Source organism: Harpia harpyja, chromosome 23 (assembly GCF_026419915.1).
Source record: "Harpia harpyja isolate bHarHar1 chromosome 23, bHarHar1 primary haplotype, whole genome shotgun sequence".
NCBI classification, from domain to species: Eukaryota; Metazoa; Chordata; class Aves; order Accipitriformes; family Accipitridae; genus Harpia; species Harpia harpyja.
The window spans coordinates 11,094,144-11,119,708 of record NC_068962.1 but is presented as its reverse complement, the minus strand read 5'-3'; the positions used below and the strand labels follow the sequence as shown (position 1 = coordinate 11,119,708).

Below are 25,565 nucleotides of genomic sequence, written 5' to 3'. Positions count from 1 at the left end.
GAAGTAACTCTGTACCTGCACAGGAGCAACTCAAAAGATAAGGATGTGAAATTTGATTAAATGCCTATTGTACTTTGCACACAGTGCTGAAAAAGCTTGTAATAATCACAGATGTTTAATTAACACAAGTTTCTTCTTGAATATTTAGTCCCAGGTGCTGTATCAGATTTACATCTGGCAGAAGTGGAAGCCACATATATAAAAATTGTTTGGAGGAAGCCACGACAACCAAATGGAATCATTACCCATTACAGAGTTAAAGTACATGTGCAGAAAACAGAGATGACTCTGGAAAACACTATTCTTGAAGGAAAAAATAAGGTATTCAGTTTTTTTTTAATATGGATTTCTTTGCTAGATTAAATTGCTTCTCTGCCTTATCTGATAGGTAGGGAATATGGAATTAGCCACCACAGATGACATGTCAATGCTTTTAAAAGCCACCTTCCTCACCCCACCCTCTTTCTCTGGCTGGGTTTTAAAGAGATTCCAATAATGCTGTTTCCACAACATGAAAACAATAAATAATTCTGGCAGAATGATCCAGACTGTCTTAGCTACTGAAGGCAGGAAGCCGTAGCCCACAGTCTTATCCTTTCTAGCCCTTGAGGTCTTTGGAGCATAGGGTGACCTAACAATAAGAGTACAGATTTAGGTGCACTCAGGCAAACTCCTAGAAGACATGGGTATGAATCCTACGGAGAAGTGAATTCAACAGAAGTCTCCCAAGGCTCGTTAAGTTATACTTTCTGCCCCCATTTGTATCCTTGAATTTACATGTCTGATACTACATGCTGAACTCCATGCTATGGTTGTATACTAAGGATACCTGTGCACATCTACCGGATCAAATCTTTTAGGGGACTTTTAGGCTGTCAGTCAGTCTAGCTTCTGGATTTTGGGTGCTGATATGCTCTACATGCTTAGGTGGGGCAGCTCTGAGCATGCAGCACAGAACTGTAGAGCCCTAGCAAACATTCAGCTCAGGATTGAGTGCTTTCTGAGGTAGGGCTTTTTGGTCTGAATTTTGAACATAGGTGCCCAAAGTTTGCATAATACCTTTTTTTAGACAATGATGTCTTTCTTTGATCTGACACAGAATCTAAGTTTTTGATGTAGAGCTCAATGAAGGAGTTTGCTTTCAAGTTGAATGGTATACATTAAATAGAGCCCTGGAGCCAAACATTAAATAAGGAGTATGGGAAAAAAAATGAGGATAAGGATCCATTCATTAAAACAGGCAAGCTTCCTTGGAAAATGAAAGTTTATAACTATAATTAAAGATTGTATCATAGTACAGACACAGAAGAAATGAAAATTGTCTGCACAAACATGTTTTAATGATGGGATTTCCTAATTTTTGAGTTCTTAGTGTAGCATCATTGCTGCTTTATTATAGTTTATTGAATGTAATTTTCTAATTAAAAACCAAACCAAATCATAATAAACATTACTTTATTTAGAACCCCATTGACCCAAGCTTAGACCATCTACAGGATTTGAACTGGCAGATCCACAGTGCTAACGGTAGTCAATAACTAGTAGCAATCAAAAACTGTTGTCTTATATGTGGAAAAGCCTCAGAAGCAAAAAGTATTTCCATGTGGGTTACTATTTTGCTATGAAATGTTGGTGAAGATGAGGCATGTATAGCTTTTACCTGTTGGTACTTAGGTGAGATTGATGCTGTATCTCTGGCTGTGGTTAATCCCCCCTAGTTGAAGCAGTAAAAAAGCTGCTTTGCCCTCTCCCCACCCAGAGTCTGTAGGGAGAGACCTAATGTGTATTAGTTACATCACTGTAAAAGCATCTCTGTCTGGCAGTGAAGTGGGCCATATGTGTGAGTGGGGAGTGTTCACAGATGACAGCAGAACAATTTAAAGACACTAGAGTTCTGGATTCGGTCCCAGATTCTGAAGGGGCATAATGCTCTAGTGCTTACACACTATTTTGTACCTATGCTGTAGCCTCTCTGTCTTTTCTCTTCTGCTTTTGTTGTTCCTCTCTTTGTAGTTCTTGCTCCCCTTACATCTACTGCCAGCCCTTTCCAACATTTGTCTTTTGCCCCTTCTGTCCTATGGACCTCTGTATCACTTATCTCCCTTTCACTCTCCCTTTTCACATATATACTCCCTTATTTTCCCTCTCCTCTTTATTTCATTAGCTTCTGTTTTTCTCTCTCTCCCCTTATTCCCTCTCAGTGACCTAGTCAACGTGTTATTCCTTTTCTTCAGGGCCTAGTAGGGGTATCTGAAGCCCTCTTGTTTTCAGTGCCTGCAACCTCGTTTCAGAACATGCTTAGTACAAATGGAATCTCCCAGGCTCAAACATATATCTATTCAATGTAACTCCAAGGATATAGCATTAAAGTTAAAGGCCTTGCTCTAAAATTGCCACTTTACTATAAAAACCATATTTTAAGAAATTAAAAAAAAGAATGTGGTGTTTAAAAAATAAAAATTAATAAAAGGTTGCAGGTTACTGGCAGCTGAGCTTTTTCATGAGAAATATTGTATTGTGCAAAGTTAATTATTGTTGTAATGAAAGATAATGTTTGTATGCCAACATTTATATAGTGTGTGTGTAGATATATGTGCACAAATATACAAACACTATTTCTATATTATATATGAATTTAATTAAATAATTTAGTGATGATGAGGTCTGTGATTTATTTTTACATTTCTGATTTTTAGTATTTGATTGATTCTTTGGAACCATATATGATAAATGAAAACATCAAACCTTCTCCCACTTGGAATTCAGTGGAAACAGCCAATGAATTATATGAAGGTTCAGCTGAAATGTTTTCCAGCATTCAGACAGCTTCCCCAGTAATATTTACAAGTGTATCTGGTGATGATTTACCTGCTATAAATGGAGCTGCAAAATTGCATTCTGCTTTGGGTAAGATATTTTAGGGTATTTATCTACTTGCTCCTTTGTTCTGAAGGACCCCCATCACTGTCCCAGATATGATCTTTAGCACATGGTTCAAGCAAATTATGAATGGGTCATTTGCTGGAGTCGGATTTTTTTACTACCAAATAACCTTCTGAAGCAAATGGGAATGCCACACAGGCGGGAACTAGCCCCTTGTCACCCAGCTGACCTTCTTCCTAGTGAAAGGAGCACCAGAAAGCCATCAGCCAAGCTGCATAGACAATCAGTTATTACAGTTGCCAAAGCAGGTGTGATTGTCAGGGATTAACATATCTCCAAGCCCTTCAGAGACCTTGATTTCTCTAAGCCTTTTGACTAATAGGTTTTCAAATGTCAGTGAAGGGAAATAGGTCAAAAAGTTACAAATTTGCTATATGGGTGACAAACAGGTGGAGATGACCCCATGACATGGTGATGTCATTAGTGTGTACACTTGTTCTGTATTATCAATGGACCAGTGTTTCTTTACCAAGTATGGATATTTACAAATCATTAAGCAGGCCTCAGTTGACAGGCAGGAACTTAAAATACCACTGTAGATTTTTACAGTGAGTTTTGAACTGTGGGGAGAAAGTCAAGTTTTTATTTTTTTATTAAAGTCACCAAATTCCTCCATGTACACCAGTATCTAAAATGATAATTCAATCCATTAGTCTAAACTACAGTGGATCTTTTCTGTACTTTATTAATCCTGAAGAATCTTCTTCGTCATACAGAGAAAACGTACGGTGCTTTAAATGTGAATCTTCTTTTTACAGCCTCATTCAGGTTGAGGTATTGAGTTGCTAAAAGATGTCTGTATTGCTAAAAAATTTATTTCAGACAGCATCTCTTGTAATCTAGCATACAAGTATTATTTTATAGTAGTTATTATAGTAGTTAAAGCTGTTGACAGCCAAATTTTCAACAGGGTCTGCTGATTTTTAGATGCCTTCATTTTAATGCTGGTCTTGCAAAAACTCTGAGCCTTATACTTAGATATGTGAAGCACCCACACTTTTTCATGTTGCAGTGGCATAATGGCTGCTTTATAACATGATTTTGACTAGGACAGTTGGATTGCAGCTGACTGAACTTTATTGCAGATGCACCAAAAACTTTTTGTGGGCATGTATGACTTCTTCAGTCTGCTGGCCACAACTCTTCTGCTAAAAATACCAGTGTGAAAGGATCTGTGAGGGCAGACAATTCAAGTACAGTTATTATAGCACTGTTGGGAGGGCAAGGAAGAGGGAATCTGTCTTTCTCAATTAAAAGAAAAAATTTAAAACAAAACTAAAAGCTCGACCAACCTAGGATCCATGGTTCTGAAGTCACTGGAGATACTAGGCCATATACAAATATGCCTTTTCCTAGTTCCTAGGGGATTTCTCTCAAAATTTTTTGGAGATAACTGTCAGTATAAACCTCATGGTTTTAGTTCTTGCCCATTGATTCTTTCATCTAGCCAATCTATCTATTGTACACATGAAAATGGACTTATAATAGCCTCTCCTTGATTGAGTTAGGAGGTGGAGTGTAAACTTTTCTTTATATTTTTGTAATTGCCTAGAAAGTTAATTATTTTGCAATAAAATAGTTCCAGGTCACTGTGTCAAAGTGAGTTTAGAATGCAAAAGAAAAAAATGAGTTTACGAGTAAGTAATTATTTCTCTCCATTTAATCACAGATAATCAGTACACCATTAACATTTTGGCCGAAGAACTGTCCTATGTTATAAAGGGCCTTGCACCTTTCACAGACTACACAATCAGTGTGTCTGCTTTCACTGCTGTTGGAGAAGGACCACCATCCGTTCTTACAGTCAGGACACATGAACAAGGTAAAATGTTGTAAGTCTGATACTATCAAAGTTAGCATACATGACATCTTTCACTGAACATTTTAAATTCTGTTTTATCATTCATTTACTTACTTATATTTTTCTGTTTTCATTTCAGTTCCAAGCTCAGTACAAAATATATCTTACAAGAATATTAGCTCCTCCTCTGTTTTGCTGTATTGGGATCCTCCAGCAAATCCCAATGGGAAGATCATTCATTATACTGTTTATGCCATGGAACTGGATACAAAACAAACATTCCACACAACAACTTCAAACAACAGCTTACTTATGACAGGTACATTGTCATTTGATTAAAAAAAAAAAAATTGCAAATACATTACAGAAAATTATTTTTTCCAACTTTATGTAATGTAGCCATTCATCAGGTAGCTGGACCAGATCTCCCCCATCCACACACATCCACACAGACACCCACACCCACACAACACAACTGCATGTGAAAGCAAGGTTGGGGCACTACTGACAGACTTGTCTACTGTGGAGGGGTACGTAGGGAATGTGAGATGGGAGAAGAGGACTAGGTAAGACGAGCAGTAATTTGTGAAATGCGCCAAGTAGTAATTTGTGAAATGTACTAAGTAGTAATTTCTGAAATGGTTTTCTCCTTGGAATTTTTTTCCTTAGCCTCTTCCTTCCACATAGGAAAATATTCCTAAATTGTCAATTCTTTTTCAGACTTGAATTTTTTTCACAGTATTTGTCTGACTTTAATAATAATTTTCTTGTTTTAAGGTGATAATTTTGATAGTAATTGAAGAAAATGCATTCCTCATGGGGTTTCAGGCATTTATTTATGCTAATCAGTGTCCTGCTTTTGGCTGCGATAGAGTTAATTTTCTTTCTAGTAGCTGGTATAGTGTTATGTTTTGGGTTTAGTATGAGAATAATGTTGATAACACACTGATGTTTTCAGTTGTTGCTAAGTAGTGTTTAGACTAAGTCAAGGATTTTTCAGCTTCTCATGCCCAGCCAGCAAGAAGGCTGGAGGGGCACAAGGAGCTGGGAGGGGACACAGCCAGGGCAGCTGACCCAAACTGGCCAACAGGGTATTCCATACCGTGTGACGTCATGCCCAATATATAAACTGGGGGGAGTTGGCCAGGGTTGGGGGGTGCAGATTGCTGCTCGGGAACTAACTGGGTATTGATCGGCGAGTGGTGAGCAACTGTGATTCATTGTGCATCACTTGTTTTGTATATCCAATTCTTTTATTACTATTATTGTAATTTTTTAATTATTGTTGTTGTTATTGTTGTTATTATTTTCTTCCTTTCTGTCCTATTAAACTGTCTTTATCTCAGCCCATGAGTTTTACTTTTTTTTCCTCGGTTGTCTCCCCCATCCCACTAGGTGTGGGGGGGAGTGAGCGAGTGGCTGCGTGATTCTTAATTGCTGGCTGGGGTTAAACCACGACACAGAGTAATGCATATAGAATAAAAATGTATATTTGGATGTACACATACACATCTTTTGTCTTGACAAATAAATTCGTAAAGCTATTTACAGGGTTGAAGCTGGTTGACTTATTTCAAAATCTGTTGATTTGACTAAGTGCTTATTTGGGTCTCCCCAAATGAATGGTATTATACATATTCTGCCTTTTAGGTAACAAATGTGTATCAAAAACTCTTAGAACAGTAGCCATTTTTATAGTTTTATAAGTAGCTATGAGGAAAAAAATATGTTTAAGAAGTCAACAGTCAAGATTTTTTTACTTAATCTTTTTAGGTTTAAAAAAGTACACAAATTATAAAATGAGAGTTGCAGCCTCTACGACAATTGGAGAAAGTGCTTTGTCTGAAGAGAATGATGTTTTCGTGAGAACCCCTGAAGATGGTAAATACATTGTTTGCAATAATGATTTGATTTCTATATTTAAGTTTGCACTTGTTCAGAAGACTGGGCACATACATAAGGAGGGGAAGAAAGTGTATGAATAAAATCAATGTTTGTTGAAATTATTAGTCTTCTATCAGTCAGTGACTGCATTCAGCCCATTTTTATGTAAGTGCTAGAAATAAGCATGAAAGCTGCAGCATGACCAGCAATCAACTAATCTCAACTCTGACAGATAAATGGGAAGAAAGCTGCAGAGCTGAGGTTCCTTCACTGAAAACAGTGTGTCCCTAGACCCCATCTAAACCATTAAACCATAATCAATTATCTTTGAGACTGCAGCTTATCCTTTTTTTTATGTTATCATATGGAAATTAGGTTGGTTTTGAAGCATCTGTAAATGGCAGCTTTCAACAATTCAGAGGCCATATTGCTGTCTATAAGCAGAGCTGCTGATAAAGCGAGGGTTTTTTACACTGCATGGTATTATATGCAGTTGTTTTTGTACAGGTTTGGGGCTTTATTCATTTTAAGACTGATCAATAGTTTTAATGTAGGGTATAACACTACTTTATGAAGATTTCTGGATCTTGCTTTCTTGCTTGCAAGGCAGTCTCCACCCATGAAGGCACAGGGGCAGTAGCTGGAGTTGCCATTGGCCTCTGCAAAGAGAACACAGGAATCTGATTTACAGAGCAGAGTCATGAGTATTAAACCTTAAGCTTTTCTCACTTGTATCAGGTTTATATTTTCACTGGTTTCAGCAAAGTTATTTCCAGTTTTTACCAAAGTAATAAAGAAGGTAATTGTCCAGTTGTCATTTATCTCTCTCATTGCCAAATATGCTACAATACAGGAAAAATAATTAAGTGAGAATAAAAGAGAGAAAAGGATTACAGGATTAAAAATCATGGTGATTTATGAAGCTTAGATGATCTGAATAACCAACCAAAATCTCAAATTAAACAGTGACATTTTAAGTGCTTGTAAATTTTTTTAAAGGTTGCATGCTTCTATGCTGTTAGTTTTTTGCAGGGGAAAGGCATATCACAAGAACAGAAAATTACCTATTTAAATATCTTTTTCTCTGAAAGTTTACAATTCCTTGCCTTTGAGCATTACAGAAATTTGTTCAGAGTAGTGTTGCAGTCCAACAGTTGATCGATTGGTAAGAGATGCATGCAAGTCTTGAGGAAACTATTGAGAAGACCACCAATAATTCCTGCCTTTTTATAAGGCTATGTGTAATTACTCTTGTCATCTTCTTGTTCTTTAGTTTTCCTGAGGTAATTCAGGTTGAGATTCATGTCTCCTAACTTTAGCCAAGCTAGGAGTGACAACTAGTTTGACTCTTGAAAAGAGAGATACCTCCAAATAAAAGATTCACTACATCTATCTTAGATAACTTACGTTACGACAGAAGATACTAGGCTGTTGCATTTAAATATTTTACCATGCCAGATAAATTGCAAAATGCATTTCAATTTAAAATTAAGCTTCTTCACATGGGAAATATCCATGTGGGCAGTCTTGTCATCCAGAGTAGTGATCTGTTACAGTTAATACTTTTCATTCATGGGCTCAGAAATCAGGAATGAAAGTGGTTTGTGAGACCTTTAGGACAAAAGAATTCATGATAAACTCTGAAATATCTGGATATAGGTATTTGTACACAAACTGAATCGCATAATCCTGGGTTCTTAGTACATTTTTTTAAAACTTTACAGGCAGGTTATTTTGGGGGTGAAGTGATGAAGCCTTCGGAAGAATCAGGGTTGACATTCAGAGCTGATTTTATTCATAAGTGCAGCCCACACTCCTTCAACACTTCCATGCGTTATTAGCTCACTGGAGTCACATGCACTCATGTTGCCAGTAGATTTAGCCAACACACTGCCCTGGAACTGGACTTGTTTTGTGCATGACCTTCACACCAGCGCATGCAAGATTTACACTGGGGTCTTCATGGTCATCAATTAGCAGCTGTATCAGTAAACTAAAGGGAATTTAGTTACAGTGCATACAGTCCCTTTCTTGGTTCAATGCTTGGTTGAGTGAAATAAGATGGGTGGCTATTTAAGAAGAAAGCAGTAAGAAGATGGCATTCAGCTAAATTTAAAGAACCTGAATTTGAGGAAGACAGTGAGAGGATTTGAAGGATCAGTCTGCATGAAAGCAGTAGACAGAAGAGATTTTTTTCTTAATAAATGCAGTTTTGGACAGATTTATAAGTGGATGAGAAAAGAAACTCCAGAAAAGCTGAAGTGTCTGGGATGCAAAAAGATGCCCGGTTTTATGAATGGAAAAGAAGACATGCTGAAATTAACTAAGATAAAAAGTGGTAAGGCTTTGAGAAGGAGAGTGAGTGAGTGAGTGAGTGAGTGACTGACTGTAGCCCTTTTGGTACAGTTAGCTAATTTAAATGTTAGGATCCAATAGGTTTATGAGATCAGTCCTATATTCAATTAATTGAAAGTCTCAGAGGGTTTTTTTTCTCTTTGTTTTCTGTATTGCAGAACCAGACTCCCCACCCCAAAATGTAGAGTTAATAAATGTAACTGCAACAGAAATAAATCTGAGATGGTTACCACCTGAGCAGCCTAATGGTCTCATAACTCACTATGAAGTTCTGTACAGTGATTCCAATGATTTATTTATTAAAAATGCCTCATCTACAAGTATGTCACTAAGCAAAATGAAGCCATATACTCTCTACAACATCTCTGTAAGGGCATTCACCAGACTTGGCCATGGGAATCAGTCATCTTTCCCACTTCTGGTGAGAACTTCTGAAACTGGTGAGTATACAGTTTTTTTAAAAAATGTAAATTTTCCACAGTCAACTGCTTTATGGTGACCTTTGATGCCCCACAGATCAGTTTAATTAGTTTTAAAAGTATGTGTTTGCTTTGCAAAGCAGTATGTTTGAACCCTGTTTTCTCTTTTATATACAAAGCAAAAATAAGGAAATAGTAAGGAGGATTAAGAAGTACAGAAAAAAGTGAAGTTTTATGCCTGATGGGCTTCATATATTTTACTATTTGTCCTTGAAGATTCCTTGTGCCTTGCAGGAAAATAATTATTTGTAGGAAAGGTGGGGTTTCAAAAAGTGAGTGCAATTTGGAATTCAAGTTATGAACTGAAGTTTTATAAGAATTCAACCCTAATGGTTGTCCTGGTTTCAGCTGGGATAGAGTTAACTGTCTTCCTAGTAGCTGGTACAGTGCTATGTTTTGAGTTCAGAGCGAAGAATGTTGATAACACTGATGTTTTCAGTTGTTGCTCAGTAGTGTTTAGACTAATGTCAAGGATTTTTCAGCTTCTCATGCCCAGCCAGTGAGAAAGCTGGAGGGGCACAAGAAGTTGGCACAGGACACAGCCAGGGCACCTGACCCAAACTGGCCAACGGGGTATTCCATACCATGTGACGTCCCATCCAGTACAGAAACGGGGAAGTGGGGGGCAGGGATTCGCCGCTCGGGGGACTGGCTGGGTGTCGGTCGGCGGGTGGTGAGCAATTGCACTGCGTATCATTTGTACATTCCAATCCTTTCATTATTGCTGTTGTCATTTTATTAGTGTTATCATTATCATTATTAGTTTCTTCTTTTCTGTTCTATTAAACCGTTCTTATCTCAACCCACGGGTTTTGCTTCTTCTCCCGATTTTCTCCCCCATCCCACTGGGTGGGGGGGAGTGAGTGAGCGGCTGCGTGGTGTTTAGTTGCTGGCTGGGGTTAAACCACGACAATGGTTAAAAAAAATATCAGAATTCACAGATAAGTGCTCTTTTGTAGCAGGCAAAGTTGTTTATGTTACTAGAAATATTTTGGAGAAGGTACAGCTAAAACAAAATCACAGACGATTAGAGTAGATGCAGTTTTTCCAAGAAAGGAAAGTAAATTTAGAAGTGAGGACTGAGAAGGATGAACATTAAAGAGGTATAACAAGGCATAGGAAAATAATTAAAATAAATAAGTAACTGTAAGGTAGGACAGGGTAGGGAAAGGAGTATAAAATATTGACAGGGGGTCATTAAATTTTCAATGGAGCTAAACAGGAGAGGTATTGGAGAAAAAACCTGAAGATAATGATTTATATGGAGGAATAGATGTTTGGTTAAGCTGTAGACTCAGGAATGAAAGGTGGCTGGGGAGACAGATATGAAGCTTAGTTTCCTTTAGGACTCAGCCATATCCGGGTAGCACTGGTATGATGATCATCCTTTTTGGGGGGCCTTTTGCCATCTTCACCAATTTGCTACCTCAGACAAGTACCTACTTTATCTATACCTAGAGCTAGCCCTGGAACCAAGCATGCTCTATTTATCACATTTTTCTCAGTAAGGAAAGACATGCATGTACTGATGTCTCTCAGAAGGGGCAGGGAGATGCTTTGGCTCAGTTATTGTTAAGACACAGTGGAATCACTATGAGCTCCTTCTCCTCCTTGTTTCTGAAATGAACTTTTATTTTCCCTGTGTGAAGTAGTTGTGGTCTAGGCCTGTCTAACAAGTCAAGCTCTTAAGGAACAGGGACACAAACATCTAGTTTTTAGACTACATGAAACAGTAGTCATAACAGAAGCACCAAACTAGCTCTGCCAAGACATTGTGCTACATTTGAGGATTTTTTTTGGTCAGATACCATAGGTATGTAGGCACCTGCCCAACTGATACAATGTCCTTAGATATAACCTTTTTTATTGCTCTCTTTAACAGACATCTATCTTTTGTCTAAGTTGTATTTTAAGGCAGTTCTTTCTCAGTGCCTAACTCCCCTGACACTCAGAACAAAAATTTGAATTCCAGCTGCCTGTGATAGAGATGAGAAGCTGCAAAAACACTGTCTGAGATGAGAAGAATAAAACCAAGGGAGGATCTGGAGAATAGAGCATTTTGAGTGAACACAACCGATTAATGGGCTGATGTGTTTCAAGAGCTCTTGGGAGTTCTCTGTTACCATTCTGCCATGAAATTAGGCTGAATTGTGGGCTGATTTCACTGCCTCTCATGGCACTTATCCCCTTTCTGGATATTGCTTAAGCAGAAATCATTTGGTTTTTTGAATGCAGGGTTTCATCAAATGTCAGTACAGTTATAAGAATGTTTAGGACATCCTAAAAACATGTCCCTGCCTTACTTGACCTTTTGGGAAAATTTTCCTGTCATTGTATGATTATGATTTTCTGGAGTAACATATATTATGCTATCAGTCCAGTTTTGGATAATGGAAAACATATTTGTGTATCTGTTTGGTGACAGACAGACACATGCACACAAAAACCTTCTAACAGAAGGAAGTTTAGTGTCATGCTCCAGATTTTTTCATCTGGCATGTTAAGATGATTTCCATCTTTTTTTTTTTTTTTTTTTTAAGTTACCTGTACCTTGTTGTTACAGTGTGTGTCTGTCATGTGGTTTTGGTCTTCCAATTCAACCTCTTTTAAAATTTATTTTATACAAAAAGTAGGATAAAAATCCAAATGTTTATAATGTGTTTCATTTAAACAAGTTTAAGAAAATGCTTAACAAATCAATGAAACTGACTGAAATCTTCTGTGAGTCTAAATTTTGTCTTCTAGTTCCTGATTCTGCACCAGAAAACATAACTTATAGGAACATCTCATCCATGGAAATTGAACTATCATTTTATCCACCATCCATTCCCAATGGAATCATACAGACTTACACAATATATCTCAAGAGGACTAATGGAACTGAGCAAAGAGTCATAAACACTACTCTTCTGACGCTACGTATTACAGGCCAGTATATAATGATTGGGAACTTATGGCAACTGTAAATTGTTCTGAGAAGGGATCAACAGACTGATGCAAATCAATTAGTTCACTGGTTGGACATGATCTTTCTTGTCCTTATATAAAGTTATATGCTACCTGTCCTGAGAAATAGCCTGTTGTGTCCTGCCGTAATGTGGCGGAACAGGCCACGAATGGTATAGAGTCTAACTTATATCTGGTTTTTATTGTATTTTAGATGTTTATTATTATATTGTATTTTAGATGTTTAAAGTACAAGGAACTTCAATAGATTTCTTTGCATATATATCACCGTAACAAAGTAAACACTCAAGTCACCTACATATCTTTCTGATCTTATTCTGGATAAAAATAAATACTTCCCTTTCCACTCACCTTTGCATCTTTTTCTATGTTCTGTCGTTATTACTGAGGTATGACACAGCAGTTAATGCTGGGAGCTCAGTACCTTAACCAGTAAATTTTCAGAGTGCAGCTAAGGACAAACGGTAAAGCATTCTAGGAATATGAAGTATAAACTGGTAATTAGGGCTTTGCCCCTTCTTTTGTTCATGCAGAATACTTTGTGTTCAAGTTTTCCTAATGCTTATTTCAGTCTCTAAAGACACAGATCAGTGTAAGTGATGGGCTTATTCAGCACTTCAAACTACTTATGGTCCATTAAAAAACCTAATTTAGCCCAGTGAATGGTTGGTTTATTGAATTCTTCTTCTTTATGTAGATTTAATGAAATATACAGAATATACTGTAGAAGTGTCTGCTAGTACCACAATGGGGGAGGGCCTTCGTAGTTCACCTCTGCATATACTGACTGATGAAGATGGTAAGTCAGAAGTTGCAAAGTATCATTGTCCACCTGTAGTCTTAAACTAATCTTACACTTCCTGTCAGATATGTGTGGGTTTTATATACTTTTTTTGCAATTATATCTCTGTATTGATATCTGTATCTATCTACACACAAACATACTCATCTATCTGTCTGTCTGTCTTATCTATCTATCTATCTGTTACTTAATATATTTACCAGTACAAGCTATGTGAAATGACATGATTGCTGTGCATGGGCATTTGGTCTTACCAATATCTTATGAATTTGAAGACTCTTAATTTACTAGTATTATTTTAATCTAATACACCACATGGTAGAATTAAATATTGTGTTTGGTTCTGCAGACATGTGAGAGTTGGAGAAAGGGAAAACCACCAAAAGACAGCTTGAATGGTCCAGGGACATTTCTGGTTCGTTTGGAAATTTTTTGATTCTTCTAAAGAGATGCATGTACAGATACACATATATAGATGTAGAATTATTAATACTATGAAAATGCTCAAAGTCCATCATCTGTAGTACTACACTTCCAAATTGAGCAGGGGAGTGTTCTGCACTGTAGGCTGAGGGTAGAACACAGTTATTGCATCCCCTGCTAATTAGTACAGTAAGTCACAAATCAGCAGAGGAACCGCAAAATGGTATTTGTACTTTCAGTGCCCAATTTAGTTGTGGGAAATTATCATTGGTCCCCTCTATAGTTTCTGGAGGGGGGGAATTCTGAAAAAAATTCAAAGCAGAATTTTAACTTAGGTGTTGTCACTCACATTTTGGAGGAGCCTGTGTCTGTCCCTCTCCATTGCTTAGGGAGGAAGTCTCTGGGAACCTAGACTAAAGCAGCATTGACACAAACATCCCACCAGCCTTTCTCAAATTAAGTCTTTTTTCATGTTTTAGGGAGCACTGACTTGCCTAAGATCCAGGTTTTGATGATAATGGATGTTTGCAAATCTCCAAGATGTTGTTGAGCTTACATTCATACTGTCAGTAATAAACCTTTGCTCAAGAGTAATGTTGCTGGAGCACACTGTGAACAGCTAATTTGGATAAATCCTTTTTTTGCATGCAGTATTTTTATTTAGAGAAATGTAGATTCTATTCTTCAGCAAAAAATATCCTCTGAATAAGAACTGTAGAACGAACTACACATGCCAAAAAGACATGACATTCACAGTATGACAGATCTTTTATTATATAGCCACTGAGGATAATATAACAAGTAAAACACTAAATACAGCTGTCACCATTTTTCGCTAGTAAATACAGACATTCACTGAATTCAGTGAACCTTTGTTCATGAAAAATATTTTTTTTTCTGAAATGTACAGAGTTCTAAAACCTTTATGCCAACTTTTGAGGTAGTGAAAGAAGGAACAACAACTGAAAAACAACAATATTTATAATACACCACATGTTCTTTATTCACAGGAACACAGTGTTCCAAGGTTCAGACCAAATGTTTCATAGATTTGCTAATAGCTATGCTCATATTCTCAATTTTCATGCATGACTACAGCTATGACCTGAATTTTTAGTGCATGATGCTCTTTGGTTTAATTTGAGAAAAACAAAAGTAATTCTAATATTACTTCATAGTGAGACATATATCCGTGAATCAAGATGAAGAAAAATACTTACTTCTCAATAACATGCTAATACAAAGCAGTGTCACTTATGCATACAGGGGTATATTTTTCCTCAGCAATATTTATATGAACTGTAGGATGAAATCAAACATGGTCTAGCATTTTCATTTACTTACGTTGTTTCCCTACACAGTTGTGACATGGTGTCATGTAGAGTTCATCTTAAAATGAATTTTAAGGGTCTCAGTCAATGCCTATCTTTATATTTGCCCTTGTGACATGTTAAATGTATGAATGTGGTCCTTATTTGATGGAGTGAATAGATTTTACCGCTGCCTAGTATCCCATATTTTTATCATCTCTCAATGCCATGCTTATCCATTTTTCCACGTTTTTGTGCTTTGTATCATTCTTTACAGCACCTCTTTTTCCTCAGGAGAACTATTTTGCTATATTTTACATGTGTTCATACCTATAAAGATCTTGCTTTTATTAGAAGGGGAAAAAAAAAAAATTACAGCAATGTACTTGGACAGTAGGTGAATCACTGTGACCTACCCGTTGCTCTGTTTTCTCATGAAGTACTTTTTCCATTGAATCACAGAAACAGATGTTCTAACACCACCATGCAAAATCTTCTTTTATCATCTGTCAGAAAAAGGAAAAGAAGCTGCACTTTAACATTAGTTGATGGATACTGCACCGGTGTAGTACAAAGTTCACTTTCCTTCACAAATAATTAAAAACCTATTTAAGGATGCTGCGTATCTCATCGATCTTAGCTGTTTAACAAGATGTTGTGTCCTGTTCTCTTATTTTATAGCTCCGAGTTCTCCTCCAGAATCCCTCTCCGTAAAACAGTTGTCGGGTGTCACTGTGAAGTTGTCATGGAAACCTCCACTGGAGCCAAACGGAATTATCCTCTATTACACAGTTTATGTCTGGTAAGATTTTCTGGAAGTAGTTCTGAGGACAAATATTAATCTGTAACCTATCAGGAATGTTAGGTTTTTCTTACACAATGTGTTGATTACACGTTTTTGGAGAATGAATATTCATCCAGCACTTAAAATACTAGCCTTTTGTATATACAAATTCAGATATAATGTAGTAGCTGAAAATTGGGGTATTAAATATTTTGTAACCATTTTCCACATTTTTCTAAAGGTTATGTTATGTTAAATGAATTGAAATTTAAATTAGAGCATGATGACTATTTTCATTATATTCTGATTAGGCCTATTGTAAGGCAGGGCACAAGCCTATGCTAAATTGTCAAGGAGATTTAAAATAGGCTTAAAATAGAGAAATATTTCTTCCTTCTGTAGAAAGTGTGTAAGAGCAATGTTAAGAGTCTTTGTATGTGCTATCAGTTATGTCTACTGTTATATTTTGTATTTATTATATTCATAGCAAACGAGTATTTTTTAACAGATATTTTTCACTTAATGTGCTTTATTTTTTTCTATCTATCCTTTCTTTTTCCCTATTTTTTTTTTCTCTGTCATCCCTCCTGGGATCTTTTTTCACCTTTAAAAAGGAGTTTTGTCACTTAAAAACTTGCAGCTTCTATCCTATTCTCTGGATAACATAGTTTGGTCTAGTGATGTGGCATCTCTTCAAAGATCTATGTGTAACTTCTGCTGGTAGTGAAAAGATTTTGTTATTGATTGCTTTTAATATATTGCATTTATGCTGTACCATTTTATTGCCACTACTAAGGTGCAGGAAGCAAATGCTAACATGCAACTTATGAGATGTGAACCAGATGTGCAAATCAGCAGTCATTATAAACACACTACCATTGAGCTTACATTTATTATTTTAATGTTAGTTGACAGTTTTGGGGTAGGGTTGGCCTCAGATCCTATTGAATTTTTTTTAAATTATGGCATCTAGTTAAGTTGTTGATAAAGTGAACAGGAATGAACTCTTCTTTCCAGAAAAGTTAAATTTGGCTTGTCTTGTTACTTCTACTGTTTTGGCAAGGTCTGGTGCTCTTTAACCACAAAAAACATTAAATTAAAGACTATCCTCTAGCTAGGAAACAGTCACTTCACGATAAGGATTATGGTTTTGACACAGGCTGTGTTCAAAGACTTGAGATTATACAACTTTTCATCCTTATATTGCCTTAAAGCTTACTGCTTTTGTTATTACGACAAACGAGTAAGAATTATTTTTTAAGAACTGCTAATTGATCCATCTTTCTAAATATTTGAATTAAGCAACCACATAACTTTTTGCACTAAGCCTTGTCCTTTTTCGTTCCATATTCTCCTTGCTCTGTCTTATCTGTCCTTACTGTGCCACATCTAAAATTAGAGAGGCATTAGGTATCATCTTGAGGCAAGGACATTGGAGAAAAACTCCCATTGCCTTCAAAGGGGACACAACTTCACTCCTTCCTTGGAGGGTTGTTTTTTTTTTTTGGGGGGGGGGGGGGAGGAGCAGAATTTTAAGTATTTAAGAGAATTCTCTATACAATTTCATAAAATGCATTGCAGTGTGAGATTTGACAAGGCAAACTGCCGTGCCATAGTTGCTGCTTTTGGGAGGTATTCAATATATTTTGGGGGAGATAGTTAATCCCAGAGCCTCTCAATAAAGCAGAAAGAAGAAGGTTAATACATATGTTAAATAAATATTCCTTCCCTTAAATATATTGCAACAGTTACAGAGAATTTGGTAACCTTTCTTTAAGGGATTGGGAACAAGAATCCACAACTACTAGAATAGAAAGGGTAGTATCTGTAATGTTTTTTTTGTTATTATCTTTCATGGTATTTGTTGCAAGACAAGGTGGTTTTGGGTGCTAGCAGGTAGCAAAGCAACTTTCTTTGTGCCTTGAGTCTACAAACTCATATTCCTTGAGTTTGCAGTTCTAGAGTATCAAAGGCATATTAACAAAGTTGCTGAACTTGTATATAGCTCTTGTCTTTTGGCATTATCCTGTTCAGCAAATTTTTGTGAGATAATTACTGATTAGATCTACTTTGAGGTACAGATTTTTAAGAAAATATGGTACCTGTCTTAGTCAAGTGAAAGTACGCAATTTCTTAGAACCTCTTTTGTCTGGGTTTCTGAAAGATATCATTCAAAACTTAATATTATTGTTCTTCATTAAAATTCCTTGGCTTAGCTCATTCTGCTAGGTACTTTCTTTCTCATTGTCTGTGAAGAAGACTGCACTCACTTTGATCAGTGTTTCCTTATTGTTTGGATTGCAATCTCAGTTGTTTCTAAATAGAAAATCAACTTTTCTTGAAACACCATAAGCTTTTACTCTTCTGTCTAACTATGCCTGATTGTGGAAACGTTTTTTTGGCAAATAAGATGTTATAAGAATGCAATTACTCGGACTAGAAGTGTTTGCAGCACTAAACTGTGGATTTTCTTCTTGCTTAAATTATAACCAGCTACGTTTTTCCATACTAAGAATATATTGGGCAAAGATCCAAGAACAGATATCTTTTCTTTGTGTAGGATTTGATAACTGCAGCTGCAACCTTTTGTATCTCTTTACTGACTATTCAAGATGTCAGAAATTTGGAAAAAATGTAAATGTTGTTAACTTTCTCTGTTACCAAGAGCATTTCCCATGTCAAGAGAAATTCCACTCAAAATCTGAAAGGGATAGGGAGAATTTAGTTTTTTCATTCTCATACATTTTCTCCTTCTAATTGTTTGTTAATGTAACTTTATTTCAGGAGTATCAGATGGTGATATTTGCTAATGGGACATTCATTCATTTATCAAAGGATGAAAATCAGTCCATCTAATAATTTTGAATCTCCTTTCCCTTTTTTTTTTTTTTTTTTTTTTTTTTTTAGAATTAGAACTCATTGTCTTGTTTGTGAAGAGGTCCACAGTGACTCCTGGAGCAAGATACTCAGTTTTACTTGTCAAATTATCATCCCTCTATGAAATCCCATTAAAGACACAGGGCACCCACATATACAGAAATCTTTGCAGGAATGGAACGTTAGCTAGCTTTTTTCACTGCTGGTTTTTTTCATCAAAGATTAAATTAATTTAATGAGGAATAGCAGACTTTTTGAATTCAAGTTAGTTATTTCTGTATCTTATTTTACTTTCTGATAATCATTTCATACCTATGCTAATACCAGTGTTTTATTAATGTTACATCTTACAGTCTTTCTAGGCGGGTTTTGACCTGACTAGAGTTCCATTCTGATCCCCTGCTACATTCCACCAGAATTAACTCAGCACCAGCTAATTCCTGTTCCATATCATCTTCTATTATTCCATTTATAACTTCAGCCTTCTGACCAATTTCACAGAGTCACAGTAGGGCATGCTCCCTGCTATAATCTTTTTATATTTCGCTATTCCTGTCCAGGGAGACAGTTTAGTTATGCCCTACTGTGTCCTTCCCAAGGGTACCACATAACCATTTGATAGCAGTTACTAGATGGACATGCTCCTCTTTGATATTCCATATAATTGTTGTCTTTGCTGATGTAATTTACAAATATATTTCTGTGGGATTTTTGTTGTTTTGGTTTGTTTTGTTTTGTTTTTTAAAGCAAAATTAAGAGCCCTATTTTAATGCAGCAGTACAAAAGTGAGCTTTTCAACATAAAAGACAAAAGTTATCCTAGTCTTTTTTTAAAGCCTAAAATATTTGTATTTACCACAATACTGCATTTTTCAATTTTGTATCATATGTCACAGTTGTATACATACAGAAATGGTGTGTATATATAATTAATAAAATACTTTTTATTTAGGAATAAAATGTCAAAAAGGAGTGTTAATGTAACAGAAACATCACTGCAGTTCACAGACCTGGAAAAAAACTATGAGTATAGTGCTTACCTAACAGCAAGTACAAGATTTGGAGATGGCAACATAAAAAGTGATACTATAACATTCCGAACTTCAGAAGGAGGTAAGCTTATATATAGTGTGAATTTTTAATTTCATTCAGCCTTAAATTTCTGTCAGCCTTTTTGAAGTTAATAAAGCTACTGAAGTAGAAGTGGCATTTGACTGGTCAAGAAGAGACATTCTACCTGTCTATTTGTATGTGTGTCTATCTGCGTGTGTACATGTATCTATGGCTCTGTAAAATTATGATGGGTATTTCTGTTAATTTATGGAAGAAAACTTTGCATTTCCCTTCAAGACAGGTAAGATTAAAATAATTTAATTTTAAATTTTGAAAAAAATCAAATTAATTTTAGAATATGCTTTAATAGCTCTTTGCTTTATCTTGCCATGACACAACTTCCACTAGGGAAAATACTCTTTAGAGTCTCTCGCAAGTCTGAAATGTTTTTAATATGAAAATAAAATCTGTAAGTGTACACTGATTTGTTTATTCTATTTTAATGATTTTATACTTCCAACATGATAGATGACTTTTATAAATGATCATACTATATACTGTGCTTTGAAAGTCATTCAGTTGAATTATCGTTTCTGGTTTTCCAATGAATTATATTGCTACGATCTGTTCCAAAATGTATAGTATGCAGGCATATTTCAGAATCATCCTGCATAGATAAACTGACTTCCCAACACACAATCACTGGTAGGATTAGCATCTATCCAAGCCATCCCTCAAAAGACTGTCTAAATCATCAGGTTGTAGGTATTCCCAGTCTGTGCTATTGAAGCTGTTATAGAAGCATGAACTGACTTTTTAGGGCAGGATTTTTAGGAACTGATCCTGGAGTTCCCCCTTCAATTAATATTTTAGTATTTTAAACAAACTAGAATAGCCCAAAGCAACAGAGATAAGAAAACTTATAGTGTTCAGTACTCTACTGCATGTTGTGTAGAGCACTTTCTTGGATGGCGAGAAATACGGATTTAAATTCTCTTAAGCTGACTTAAGGAACCAAATTTGAGTCTCCTACATCACTGCTGCTATTCTTTACAGGATAGGAGGAGAGGCTAATTGAAGAAGACTTACAGAGTCTTTCCTGCACGTCTAATAGGCTGAGGAAAGATGAAAAAACAGAGATGATCATACTGTCCAAGCTTAAGTATCTGGTTTACCTACCTGAGTTGGAAGCCTAAATTCTCATTATAATGAGCAAAGAGAGAACAAGGCTTTTAATTTAGGTTTTCTGAAACAAATCCTTTTTTTTTACTATTAACTGTATATGGAGCGTAGAGGCCTAACTCAGTCAACTTCCATGTCTGCAAATTAGACTTTCCATGTGCCCAAAGCACTAAGTACAGGACAAATTCTATAAGCAAAAAGTATCTGTTTACAGATGCAGCTAAATACAAATGTGTCTGAAAAAATAGCATTTTAAAAATTTATTTACATCTACTATTTTATTTCATCATTTTCTGAAGCAGTTTTTATACCATAATCAGAAATACATTTAATTTGACATAGGATGTTGTTAAATCTATAGTGCATGTTTCTTGGGCACCAAAATGTACAAAACCTTGCATTAGGTATGCTAAAACTTAACATTTTTCCAGCACCAAGTGATCCACCGAAAGATGTTGTGTACAGAAACCTTACTTCCACATCAATAATGCTATTCTGGTCTCCTCCTCAAAAGCCTAATGGAAATATACTGTACTATTCAGTTTATTTCAAAAATAATTCAGGAATATTCATACAGGTAAGCTTATTTTTCTATTCTTCTTTTGTAGAATTCAATAAAGTGTTCTAATAATTCATTAAAGGTTAAATCAAATTTATAGTTATCGATATTTTTTTTTCATATTTCCTTTATCACAAGGCAGTTTTTTAACTTATAAAGACAGACGCACATCTTGTAATCATATGTGTTGTGTTCTGCATCTCATTGGATATTCATGTCATTAAGCATTTAAAGCAAATAGGTTTTGCGTAATATTCCATATTGCAAAGTTTATATGTATGTACGTATATACACACACATACATCTAATACATACATATGCACAACATATATAGACACATGACCAATTACATTCATTGCACATCCTTAAAGCTCTTTATTTTAGTCTAATCTATCAATTTGAATAAATTTCTGTAACAGTTTTGGTTTTACTTTTTAATGCATGTTTGTACAGTCCTGAAAATAAGAAGGTAATGTCAAAGTAGTGAATACATTATTATTTCATATTTTTGTTACTCTCAAAAGGAAATTACTGTCTAGTATATTGAAACAAAGATATTGAGATTCCTAAGTTAAAGCATAAAAGATAAATAAACTGTTATTTATAATTTTTTGGTGATCTGCACATTTCCATGTAGGTTTTTTTGTTGCTACGTTCATCCTTAATTATGCACCATATTTATTAATTGTATATATAGTTTTTCTGTTGTCCTTTCTAAGACTATATTACGATACAGAAATATAATAAGAAGAAATAAGCTTTCTTGACAGGTTTTTGGTCACAAGCTTTACACATGTGGAAGAAAAGAAAGAAATATAAATTCTTGAAGAAACTTATGCATGAAAAATTACCTCTACTGCATAACTTTAGGCTCAAGATATGTCTAGTTTGAGGTATGCATGTGTTTGAGGATAACTAGAAAAAAATATTCACAAATTTTACAAATACCTGTGACTGAATAATTGCTGACATACTTCAGTGTATACACTTCTCTGACTTCTGTGAAGCTGTGTGGTTGCCAGGCTCTGTCTGCATAGTTTCAGGTGCAAGCAGGACCGTGCCATGAATTCACATTCTGATGAGATTAAAATCAGGGCTACATTTCAGAGCTTCAGACCCTGCTTGCACACGCCGCTATACCAACAGCATTTTTCTTAGCCTGACAAATCCCTGGAGAAACCTTTACACCAGTGCATTACCTGAACCAGCCCATCCTATGAAGAGTGTCTACATTTATCTGATCTTGGACAGCTCAAGGGATTTTAGAGGAGGACTACCGACTTGAGCTATTCCTGCCTTTGGGGAGGTGGAACTTTGAGGTGAATGAGTAAGGTGAAACTGATACACTGAGAGCTAAAATCCCTCTGGATGTGCCCAGGATTCTGGAAATGAAGGAGCAAGATAGGGAAGATGGAGCACAGTAGCATTGGCCCAGCAAGGTGAGGGTCCAGTTTCATTATCACGTGATGTAGTTGGGCAAGGAAAGGATGGTGGCATGGGTGGAAGTTACTGCTGCTTTGGCATATTATGTGGTGGATGACAGAAAAGCACTGACAGTAGCTCCACTTCTAGGTGTGGAAACTACCATTTTTGCCCTTTCAGCTCTGGTTGTTAACCCATCCCTCTGCCATCAGAAGATAGGTTTCAGCTGCTTTTGCATCTGTCTCTTACTGGCCATGGGAGATCACCATTAATCTCTCAAATCATGATCCAGTCCTAAGCTGTCTGCTCCCCTTAACTCCCTCTGCTCTTCACATGCCTTTCTGTTCACTATTTGGCATGGCAACTACCGTATCTACATTGCACTCCTTTTCTATACCTTGGCATTCCTGTGGGTGCAGGACAGATTTCAAACAGGAGAAAAAAACAACTCTCCCCTGCTCGTTTCTGTCAGATATTTTATATTACTCTTTTTACAACAGAGAAATGCATGTGTGAAAGCCAGCCTGATACATATATATATATATAGTGTATATACATGACATATACAGACAGTTGTAAGCTGTATGAGTGTGTGCACACATACAGTTTACAACTGCCTGTAACTTAGAAGTATAACCATGTAGTTGCAGGGTCTGTTGGTAAGTTTTGTATTGCACACATTTGGAAAGAAATAATCCTTAGTTGGAATACTCTGCATCTAGGTCACCATTCTGCTTATGTTTATCTGAACCATATTTTCAGTTTGGGAAATGATACAGGAGAATTAAAAAAGTAGATGATCTTTTCACATTTCTAGGAACCTCATCTTCTCAGACACACTGCTGTAGGCAGTAATTCTCTGCCAGTCTTTCATCTGTTTCGTTGTCAGGACATAATAACAGAGGTCCAAGTCTTAAAGCATATCTTCTAGATGCCTGAAAAAACATCCTGGCTGAAGAACATCAAGCAAATTAACATCTTCCAATGCTGTCATAATCTGAAATAGAAACAAAAGTTATACTAAAACTAGTGTTATTCTGTTGTCTCAAGTTTTCACTTCTCACACATTCTCAAAGTCCTCAGGCATATTAAAACCTAATTAATATAAGGCACTGATTATGAATATGTTAAAAACAGGGAATTAGTAGCTGCAGAGAAAAGCATTTTGTTTAGGGGGAAAAAAACAAAAGACCTGAGATAAAGGATGCAGTTTGCTCCTTGACATGATGCAGAAACTTGCAGGAAAAATATTTTCCTTTAAAAAGAAAAAGAGTTACATACCTTCATAGGGCAGAAAAATAATGTATAGTTTCTTTGCTTTACAGGTCTACATGAAAAATCACACTGCGGCTGTCCAGTCAGAAGGCCCGGGATGCTCAGACCTAGGATTCAGAACCAGAGAAGCAGAAGGAAAAATTTAGTGATGGAGATTAGATTTGAGGATTTTGGTAGATGAGTGGGCTGTTTCTATGGGGATGCTGACGGGTTGTAAAAGAAAGTGTCAGAGAGGGAGGAATGACTGGTAACCAAATAGAAGAAACTATCACTTGCACTAGGCTAGGTTCAAGTTCAGCTTTATCTTTCAACTTCTGCTGCCATATGTCTAGGGAAAATGCTGCTTTTTGGTTTACATTCACTACTCTGCCCCAGTGCCATAAAGATATGGCACATATTCTGACAAAGGGCACTTCCTACACAGAAGTCATGGCAGTGTACCTCTTGTTCACATCACTTCTCTGTGACACTGCTCGATTCCTACGGTTCAAGCTTTCACTGTTTGCAATAGCAGCTTTGCAAGTTTTGCTCCATGGTGCCTTGCATGGTGCTTGAAGCAATCATACTGCCCACGTTCTCATTCTTATCGAGGAAAGAAGACAAAGAATTTATAGAAGTAATTGTCTCATTGCTAAATACTGATCTATAAGAGGTATCATTTACTTGAATAAACTCTTTCATTCAATCTCTCTATACTTGTGTTTTGATTAGCAAGAAAGTGGAAAAGGTGCTAATTACAAATATAAATTTATGTTTGGAGAAAGTTCTCCAGCGTAGCAATTTCAGTACAGGTGACAACTGTCCTGCTCTGCCAAACCAGACAGGCGAACCAGGAGCTAAGTAGAGAAAAAAAGCCCACCACCCTTCTAGAGACTGAACATTAGGCCCCAAATCATCCAACCCCTGTACTTCAAGCCAACCTAAGTGCACATGACTGGACACAGTTCAGAGTGAAATTCGGCTTGGTCTGCCCTCAGGATGCAGACAAGGGATGCAAGCAATGTGCTATATTAATTTAACAACCAAACATTTTCTTTCACCAGTATGACCAAAATAGGGATAAAAGGGGAACTTCCCTAAAATACAGTGCAAATTTTTTAAAAGATGACCTCAGATTGGTACAGCACACAAAAAGGAAATATCTTCACTTGGGTTAGTACTGGAACATTACGCTCCTTGAGGAATGGCTTGGATTAGCCCTCACAGGGTCACCGCTCTCACCTGATTGCCAGAGTCAAGTATGGGATACTCTAACTCAAAACAACATTGCAATACAATGAACCTAAAGAAGGAAACTGAACAGGGGGAAAAGGTTAACAGTGAAGAACAGCAGCACTGTGTTGTCTGTATACAACTAATTACAGCTTTATGCCACTGGAAATTTCTGCCGCTTCCTGAGGTGTAGAAGATACTACTTTCTGCTGATGCTTTCATGGCCTGTGTGTATTGC

The 25,565-nt window shown here is 36.4% G+C and overlaps 1 protein-coding gene across 3 annotated transcripts in view; it reads left to right on the top strand.

Moving 5' to 3' along the window:
* PTPRQ (protein tyrosine phosphatase receptor type Q) overlaps nucleotides 1–25,565 on the top strand; it is a 117,285-nt gene that overhangs the window by 20,813 nt on the left and 70,907 nt on the right. For all 3 annotated transcript variants that reach the window (XM_052774661.1, XM_052774663.1, XM_052774662.1), the window contains 11 exons: nucleotides 149–321; nucleotides 2,697–2,907; nucleotides 4,613–4,765; nucleotides 4,884–5,063; nucleotides 6,518–6,625; nucleotides 9,142–9,423; nucleotides 12,208–12,390; nucleotides 13,127–13,228; nucleotides 15,646–15,766; nucleotides 19,577–19,737; nucleotides 21,291–21,436. In XM_052774661.1, coding sequence (XP_052630621.1) covers nucleotides 149–321; nucleotides 2,697–2,907; nucleotides 4,613–4,765; nucleotides 4,884–5,063; nucleotides 6,518–6,625; nucleotides 9,142–9,423; nucleotides 12,208–12,390; nucleotides 13,127–13,228; nucleotides 15,646–15,766; nucleotides 19,577–19,737; nucleotides 21,291–21,436 — 1,820 coding nt within the window. The remainder of the gene's footprint in view (nucleotides 1–148; nucleotides 322–2,696; nucleotides 2,908–4,612; nucleotides 4,766–4,883; nucleotides 5,064–6,517; nucleotides 6,626–9,141; nucleotides 9,424–12,207; nucleotides 12,391–13,126; nucleotides 13,229–15,645; nucleotides 15,767–19,576; nucleotides 19,738–21,290; nucleotides 21,437–25,565) is intronic.